At 36.8% G+C, this 9,565-nt stretch overlaps 1 protein-coding gene across 1 annotated transcript; it reads left to right on the top strand.

Moving 5' to 3' along the window:
• The first annotated feature begins 1,190 nt into the window (after positions 1 to 1,190).
• Positions 1,191 to 1,574, top strand: LOC114266266 (glutaredoxin-C1). Its single transcript, XM_082924135.1, has one exon. It carries the CDS (start codon positions 1,191 to 1,193, stop codon positions 1,572 to 1,574), a length of 384 nt encoding a protein of 127 aa, XP_082780261.1.
• The last annotated feature ends 7,991 nt before the right edge of the window (positions 1,575 to 9,565 follow it).

Raw genomic sequence — 9,565 nt, 5'->3', positions numbered from 1 at the left:
GTTATGACTCATTATGGTGTTAGTTACAACTCATTGTGATATTAATTATCATCTATTGTAATTATTATTTTGGTTATGGACCAAAAAGTCTTTAAATATACTTTATGACTTTTGTTTTTAATTATGGCCGAAAAAAATTTAGTCATGAAAATCACAAATATCATAAATTACATATAATATACTATTTTGAGGATGTATATTATAACATGATTCATACATGCATATATATATATATACTAGGTATTTATATATGCATATATAGATATGTATGTGTTTATATATAGGAGTTTTCTTAAGTGTGCAAGTGCACACCATGTGCCACTTACACAAAAAGTGTAAGTGTAAGGTGTAAGTATAAGTATAAGGTGTAAGTGTAAGGTGTAAGTGTAAGGTGTAAGGTGTAAGTGGGTTGCACATGGTGTGCAACCTCAAAAAAGGTGTAAGTGTAAGGTTTAATTTTTTATAAAAGGTGTAAGTGTAAGGTGTAAGTGTAAGGTATAAAGTGTAAGGTGTAAGTTGCACACCATAACCAAACCCTTATATATATTATAACATGATTCATACATATATATATATATATATACTAGGTATTTATATATATATACGCACTGGAGGTAAGTATAATTTATTTTAATATGTTAAGTAGTTGAAAGGTAGTATTGAGATTTGTAGAATAATTATGGATGACATAAGAAAAATCTATTTAATTTTGAACGGATGAGTAATAGAAAATGATCTTTGTAGATTAATTTCAAAAATAAGAAAGGTTAAGATAATTTCTCAAACTACCAAGGGAGGTTTTTATTTTCCTTTGTACAAATAAAAAAAACAAAAGTATTAGTAATATATTGAACACATGAGCATATGCATCTCTCTCTCCTTCTCTGTCTCTGAGATGTGCTCTTTCTCTTGCATGCGGTGAGTCTGTAGGAGACCAACTTTTTGTGGACAGAGCAACTTTATTACCACTGAAAATGACTTACTATTTTTTTATATCTCTCTCTCAACTTACTTTAAAATTAAAATAAACCCTTCTCTAACTGCTTCAGTTAAACCCCTCTCCTTTGTCACCTCTATAAATACCACACAGCAGCACAGCCCCTCCATCACTCCTCATTCCCTCACTCACTCACCAACTCTCAATAGTCTTCATTGTTCATATATACTTCACTGTCCAATCTACTTTAAACATGCATTACCAAACAGAGTCTTGGGGTTCCTACTTGGCAACAACAAGGAGTGTAAATGGTAGTGATCCGCTCGAGCGCATAGAGAGGTTGGCATCAGAGAATGCTGTAGTTATATTCAGCATTAGCACTTGTTGCATGTGCCACGCCATCAAGCGCCTCTTCTGCGGCATGGGTGTTAACCCTACTGTTTACGAGCTCGACGAAGATCCCATCAGAGGCAAAGACATCGAGAAGGCCCTCATGAGCCTTCTCGGAACCTCCTCCGCCGTCCCTGTCGTCTTCATCGGTGGCAAACTCGTTGGAGCTATGGACAGAGTCATGGCCTCTCACATCAATGGCTCTCTTGTCCCACTCCTCAAGCAGGCCGGAGCTCTCTGGCTTTGACCTCTCCTTTTCTCTCTCTCTCTCTCTCTCTCTCTCTTCTTATAGTTTTAACAGTTCTGCTACAAATACAGAAATTGATCACAAAAGCAAATTCAGAACACATTTAAATGGAAAAAAAATTATCAGTTTATATCCATTCTGTTTTTGATTTTGTGACCGATTTCTATATTAGTAGACTTATTCATGGTTTTAGAGAGTAAAAAGTCTATGATAACACAAAAATTGATCGCAGAACTGGATACGATACTTTCATATGAGTTGGGTCTCACTTTTTTTGTGAGTCTTAAACCGATGTGAGAAAGTAATGTCCAATTTTATGATTGATTTATGTGTAAGTATAAGAACTGTTAAGCAGAGAGAGCAAGGGAACTTACTAGAATGAAAAGGAGTTAGGAGAAGAGGAAGAGGAGTGGGTTTCTTGCTCTGTCATTTTGGACGCAGTACTATTGACTAATGTTTTTGTGTTTTTGTTTTGTTTTTGTTTTTGCGATCCAGTTGGGTCTGCAGTTGTTACTTTGTTTTGCTTTTTCTAATCTAACCGATGTGAACCGCAGACAGAAAGAAATGTAATGTGCTCCCTCCTTTGTATAGAAAGCTAGAAATTAAACCAAAAAAAAATTATTGTTAACTTATTTGCCACTGAGTTTGCAGTGTTTACTACATGTTTTGTTCATTGTTGTCGGTGGTTTAGTTTTTCGTTAACCTTTCAAGAAAGAAGTTCAGGGACTTCAACGTTTCTGTCGGGTCGTTTTCTTAACTTTTCCTTTATACTATATTCTAATATTTGAAGTTTGCCTCTGCCACTGCCCTTTTCTCAGTTTCAAAGATTTTAAACATGAGAGTGTTAAGCATTTTCAGTGTGAGAAGTATTTACAATATTTACAATATTTTAGGTGAACTGCATCCATTTTTGACGATTTATGTATTGATCATTCCAAAAAAAAAAGAAAAAAAAAATCAGATCATAGTTATCAAATTAATTTAACTTTTTTTTTGTGTGAATAATCTACAAATAAACCTAATAAAATAAACAATAATGTTAGGGATTATGAAAGGGGTATCATGAAAAATCTTCATGAAGATTCTCCGCATTTGTAGTGTTTTATTGTATGTTGGACAATCACCTTTGGATTAATTTCATGAAACTTTTCATGATATTCTTTTAAATAGTTCAAATCTTGAATACATGACTTATGATGGGCTCCACAATATCCAAAAGCACATCAGTGTCTCGCATTTTAAAAACATGATAGATAATTAAGAGCTATATCAAATTATCTAAATTTTATTTTAAAATATTATTAAAAAATTAATTTCTTATTTTAAGAATCACTTTTTCATTTATTTCCCCCAACAAACTCACTATTATTTTCCTATTCTATTAACAAACTCGCTATTTTTTCTCTATTTTATTAAAATATAATTTTTAATTATAAATTTTAAAAAAATAAAAATCATAAATGTGTATTGGAGTCCCTAAATAAGACAAAGCAAATATATATATAACTCCTTACAAATAGGGAGTAACTGTAGCAATTTCTATTTTAGAGAAGTGTTTAAGAGCTCTAATGGAAGGATATAGGGAGCCACTAATACCTTAAAATAGGTAAGGAGGACATTTAGGGGTTAATCCCTTAAAATAGGTAAGGATGGCATTTAAGGGTTCTATTAGGGATGTTTAAATATGTATTAGCTTGTTTGGTTCTAGTTTTTAGAAAATAATTTTTAAAAAAATTTAATTTTTTATTTTTCGTATTTTAATATTTTCAATGAATTTTTTTAGTAGTTTGAGTAATTTTTTTTTTAATTTTTAGACATACCTAACATAAAATATACTTAAAAAGTATAATATTTGTCAATTTAAAAAAAAAATTCACTAAATACAAAAAAACAAAACACAAAAATTCAGTACATTTTTTTGTATTTATTAATTTTTAAAATATTTTATTATTTAGATACATCTAAGTAAGGTGTATCTAAAAAACTAAAAAAAATATTTAAAATTTTAAAAATATTCACTAAAAAAAACACAAAAAATAAAAAACATAATTTTAAAAAAATTAAATTCAAAAAACTGAAACTAAACACGCTGATAGATATTTTAGTTCATTCTATCTCTCTTGATTAGTAATATTTTGAGAGTTTTAAATGTTTGGAAAATTAATTATAGTAATATGAAGTGTAGTTGGATATAGAGAATAGGTAAAGTGACAAAGAGCATCCCAACAGGTTATCTAAATTGTATCTTAAAATATTATTAAAAAATTTATTCTCTTTTTTAGGAATTATTTTTTCATTTACTTCCGCCAACAGACTCTCTATTCTATTAACAAACTCCCTATTTTTTTATATTAAAATATAAATTTTAATTATAAATTTAAAAAATATATATATAAATGTGTACTACAATCCCTAAACAAAACAAAGCAAATATACACATATATATATATATATATATATATATATATATAAGGGAGCTACAGTGACTCCCTACAAATAGGAAGCCACTGTATCAAAAACTAATTTATAGGATTATTTAAGAAAGCTAATACAGGTGTATAGAAAGCCATTTACCCCTTAAAATAGGTAAGGAGGAGGTTTAAGGGCTCTGGTGGAGATACTCTAATAGAACCCTTATATTTCCTCCTTACCTATTTTAAGGGGTTTTATGGCCTCTATACACTTCCAACAGCTTCCTTAAATACTCCCCTAAAATAGTGCCTTCCTACATTGTGGCACCCTTAGAGCATTCCCACCAGTTTACCTAAATTTTACCCTAAAATATTATTAAAAAATTCATTTCCTATTTTAGGAATCACTTTTTCATTTACTTCCCCAAACAGACTTCCTATTCTTTCTCTATTCTATTAAAATAATGTTTTTTATTACTTTTAAATTTAAATATTTTTTTAATAATAAAATAATAAAAACAAAAGCAAGAGCACACACAACAGGTAGCTTCTGTGCAACGAAAGGGGTCGACCGGATATCTGAGGAATGTTCAGGCTTGCCTTCAAAATGAAATAAACTAAGAATTTACCCTAAAATATTATTAAAAATTCTATTTCTTATTTTAGGAATCGTTTTTTCATCTATTTTTACCAATAAATTTCTTATTCTTTCTCTATTCTAATAAAATATTATTTTTTAATTATTTTATATTTTATATTTTTGGGGATAGAGATGCTCAAGGTTGAATGAAAAATAATTTTATATTTTTGGGGAGTGGCTCCCTACATTTGGGGAGCAACTGTAGCAACACTTTTATTTGAGGGATGGGTTAAGGGATCTGATGTGGGTTCTTTTTGACAGCAAAATCCCTTATTTTGAGTAAGGACACCATATAAGGCATCTGTTGGGGCACCAAGGATCCTCTAGAGTGAAATTTTCCTAAAGTTTCCTAGAGTGTTACATTGTGTGGTTGAGATTTACTGGCAAGTCACATCAGAAAAATTGATGTGACTTGCCAGTAAATCTCAACCACACAGTGTAGCACTCTAGGAAACTTTAGGAAAAAATCACTCTAGAGGATCCTTGCTCCTGTTGGGGATGCTCTTATATATATATATATATATATTTTTTTTGCTTTGCTTTGTTTAGGGACTGTAATATACATTTATTATTTTTAATTTTTTTAAATTTATAATGAAAAATTATATTTTAATAGAATAGAGAAAAATATAGAGTTTGCTAATAGAATAAAGAAAGAATAAGGAGTCTATTGGGCGAAGTAGATGAAAAAATGATTCCTAAAATAAATTATATCACCAAAGTTGCCAAGAATATACATCAAATTTGTATGTAAATGACTTGTATTTGACAATAATAATTTTGTAATTATGAAATATAGTGATGAGTTTTTTTTTTTTGGGGGGGGGGGGGGAATCATCTAATGAAAATGGATATAATTAAAAAGTTTTGTATATAACATTACATTTTTGAGAATTTCATTTTTAAACTTGTTAGCAAAATATGTCAAGCTGGACATTTTTATGTTTTTTTTTAATAAGCATTGTTATTCAAGTTAAAAAAAATTAGACTTAATTTTTAAGGCCGGTAATGTGACAATTAATTGACCTATTAAAGGTAACACTTTAATTGATATCTTGTCTAATTATCAACAAATTATATCATTTATATATCATTGAATCTATAAAATGGATTTAAAAAGTAGACTCATATATCATATTTTTTAGGGCAAATTACATATACCTCCCTCGAGGTTTAGCTAAATTACAGATATCCCCCTGAGATTTATATTTTCATAACAAATTACCCCCTGAAATTTATATTTTCATAACAATTTGTCCCTTAATTTGTTAGGCAAATAGTACTTTCAGGGGGTATCTGTAATTTCTCAAATCTCAGGAAGGTATCTATAATTTTGCTAAATCTTGAGGGGGTATATGTAATTTGCCCTAGTTTTTAATATTATTTATACAAGCTCAAGTTAAACCGAGCCTTAACTAGGCTGAAATTTGGCAAGCCGAGCTTGAGTTGGGATAAGCAAAGTTCACTTGAACATGGGTCGAGTCCGAGAAAAAAGAAGCCTTTTTTTGTGACATTAACCCAGTTGGGATGGGATGACCCAAATAAATTCTCCAGTTCATACAAAATTGGGCTAAAATTTTGGGAGTACTCATCCTTTTTATAATTGGGCTGGGTGTGAAAACAATATGAGCCGTACACGTTGGGAGATTCTATTTACGCCCAAAAAAATATTTAAATGAGTTCAATTTTTTAGCACACCCTATTAGATTCTTTAGGGTTACAATTTATTCTTAGTGCACCTTATTTTTTTTCTCAAATTACCCTTTTGAGGTACACCCAAATAAAAGAATTTACAAAATTCAAATTACTTTTGAAAAACCTTTCTTTTATTCACGTATATGCAGGGAACACGATTAGGAAACCCGACACCGATGATGGTGGCACCGACAAAGGAGGATGTTGAAGGAGAAGCAGAACAACAAAGGAGAAGGAGAACGACGAAGGAGGACGATGAATATTCAGTCAATTTTTCGTCATTATTGTTTAGACTTTCAGAACCAAACAATAATGACGAAAAACAGGCTGAATATTTGCTTTTATGTAAAAAAAATACAAAAATCAATAATTGTACTTTGATATAGATGTGAATATATACTTACCTTATCTTTGATGAGTTGCTTCAAAAAATAGCTTTGATTATTACTCTCATCCATTGTTCGAATTTGTTCAAACTTTCCTCTGCTTACAAGTAACAATATAATAAAAACTGACATGGACAGGCCCATAAAGGCCATGAACCACTATAAACAACCTAAGCCTATCAATCGGAGCCCAATACATAACCCAGCCGAAGAAGTCCAGAACAGCTGGAATCCAATATGGCATAAGAACCAATGGCATTCAGGCACGTGGCGGGTGAAGGACGAGCCACATCAGCAGAGAAAGATCTGCAGAGCATCACAGCATTTATTACGACAACACCTCCCGTCGGAACAGGGTCCCCTTACCATGAACAAGGTAAGCTACAGCATAGACTTTCGGCGAGGAGGGCAGGTCGGAAGAGACAGCAAAATGATTACCAAAGAATATAAGCAAACGTTGAAGACAAGAAGAAGGTTAAGCTTTTTATCTCTAATCTCTCCCTTTATACTCTACTTCTCTTCCTAACTTGCTCATCGGAGGGTTCACTGGGGGACTACCTCGTTCCCCGTGGAACTTGTTTGCAGGATATCCGGTGGGCTTGATCATTTGGACTTGGGCTTGAGGAGTTCGGACCAGTTCGCTTCATTCATTGGGATAAACTGTATCATCAGTTGGCGCTGTCTGTGGGAACGCTTTGCTCCTCGCGCCAGTTGTGTTCACTGTCGCCGGAGACCCCGTTCCAACAACCTTTTCCTCCTACCCGTCAAAGTGTATGGTCACGACTAGATCCATGACTTCTCACAATAATGCTGCCGACCATCAGGCCGACCCCCCCAATCTAAACAACCCACCGCAGTATTTTATCGAGCTTACCAACAGTATTAACCGCATGGCCGAGCAAAATCGGGCCCTGATAAATGCTTTACTCCAAAGAAACCTTCCGATGCCTCCTCCATCACCCCTAGATATTCCGCCCAACCAAGAAAGAGCCCTGAGCCATACTGCTCCGCAACTCCATCCGCCCAACTTGGAAGGTTTGCAACCTCCTCACCCACATATAAATCCACCACCACCACCCCCACACCCGTCGGTCGTAAGTACCAGCCACTGAAGGGGAAGCCAGCAGCATCCAGCCTCCATTAACTGACCATGGTGACCACATTCCCCTCTGGGACGCTGAGCTCCGAGCAATGAAGCTCCAACTCCAAGGGGTCATGTAGAACATTCAACATAAACCCTCTACTACGGCAATTTCACCATTTGTTGGCTCCATTCGGGACAATCCTTTGCCCGCCAAGTTCAAAATGCCCACCATTGACTCCTTTGACGGTACGACGGACCTAGTCGACCATCTGGAGACCTACTGTACCCTTATGATCCTCCATGCCTTCTCCGACGAGATCATGTGTCGGGCTTTCCTCGTGACACTGAAGGGGTCAGCTCGACTGTGGTTCAGCCAGTTACCAGGGGACTCTGTCTCTACTTTCCAGCATCTCAGCGACTCCTTCCTTAGCCATTTCATTGGAGCCCAACGCCAACGCCGCCCTGCAACCCAACTCCTCAACATCCGTCAGACCGAGGGGGAGTCGCTGCGCAGCTTCGTTACCCGCTTCAACACCGAAGCCCTACAAGTAGCGGAGAATAACGACAAGGTCATCCTCACGGTTTTCATGGCCGGGCTACGGTCGTCCGATTTCCTCTTCTCCCTCTCCAAAAACCCCCCGACCTCCATGGCCGTCCGATTTCCCCTTCTCCCTCTCCAAAAACCTCCCGACCTCCATGGCAGCCCTACTCTCCAAAGCCCAGAAATACATGAATGCCGAAGATTCACTAGCCGCTCTGCAGGATCCAATATCTAAAAACCCGACCCCCAGAGAAAAGAGAAAAGACTCGGAACCCAGAAACACCCAGTATAACAGCCAAACACCCCACTATACCGACCGACCTCCTCGCGCTGACCGGTCGGTAACCCGTCCTCCCGGTCGGTTCGCACGGTACACGTCCCTTAACTCTCCTATGGAACAAGTCCTCCACCAGATCCAACGGGATTACCCCCTCAAATGGCCGCTACCCTCACGGACCCCTTCCAACCGGAAAGACCAGTCCAAATATTGTCGTTTCCACCAGGATCATGGCCACAACACTGATGACTGCATCAACCTCAAGGATCAGGTCGAGACCCTCATTCGTCAAAGACGTCTCAGCCGGTTCACGAACACCCGCCCACAACAGAGGCAAAGAACCGAGCCCTTCAGAAACAACCGCCGGCGTACCCCACCCCGGCAGCCAGCCCAACCTGACCAAGGCCAAGACTGCCCTCCACAACAGCCTCAACCCCCAGGTAATACCCCTCCGCCAGTTGGTGAAATCCGAGTCATTTCAGGTGGCCTTACTTGTGGCGGACCATCCCGCTCCGCTCAGAGGGCAGAGCTCAGGAAGATAAGGCAAGGCTCGGACAGAGCAGTGGCCACGGTCGACCGACCCTCCAAACAGCCCAAGCAGTGGACAGAGCCCGTCACCATCACGGACGCCGACTGTACTGGCATCCGTTATCCTCATGATGACCCTCTCATCATTTCTGCCCTCTTCTCCAACTATAAGGTCAGACGGGTTCTCATCGACAACGGCAGTTCTTCTGACATCATATTCCTCAACTGCTTCCGCCAGCTGAAAATTGGGGAGAAAAGTCTATCTCCCCTCCAAACCCCTTTGGTCGGTTTCACTAGTGACCGGGTGACCTCCATTGGCTCCATCGATCTCCCCATCACCATCGGCGAATACCCACGGCAGACTACCAAGTTGCTTACTTTCCTTGTGGTTGACTGTCCCTCTGCCTCAACATCATCCTTGGTCGCACC

Source organism: Camellia sinensis, chromosome 4, assembly GCF_055761805.1.
Source record: "Camellia sinensis isolate YWXY chromosome 4, ASM5576180v1, whole genome shotgun sequence".
NCBI lineage: Eukaryota > Viridiplantae > Streptophyta > Magnoliopsida > Ericales > Theaceae > Camellia > Camellia sinensis.
The sequence above is the reverse complement of the archived record's forward strand: the minus strand, read 5'-3'. Positions and strand labels throughout refer to the sequence as shown.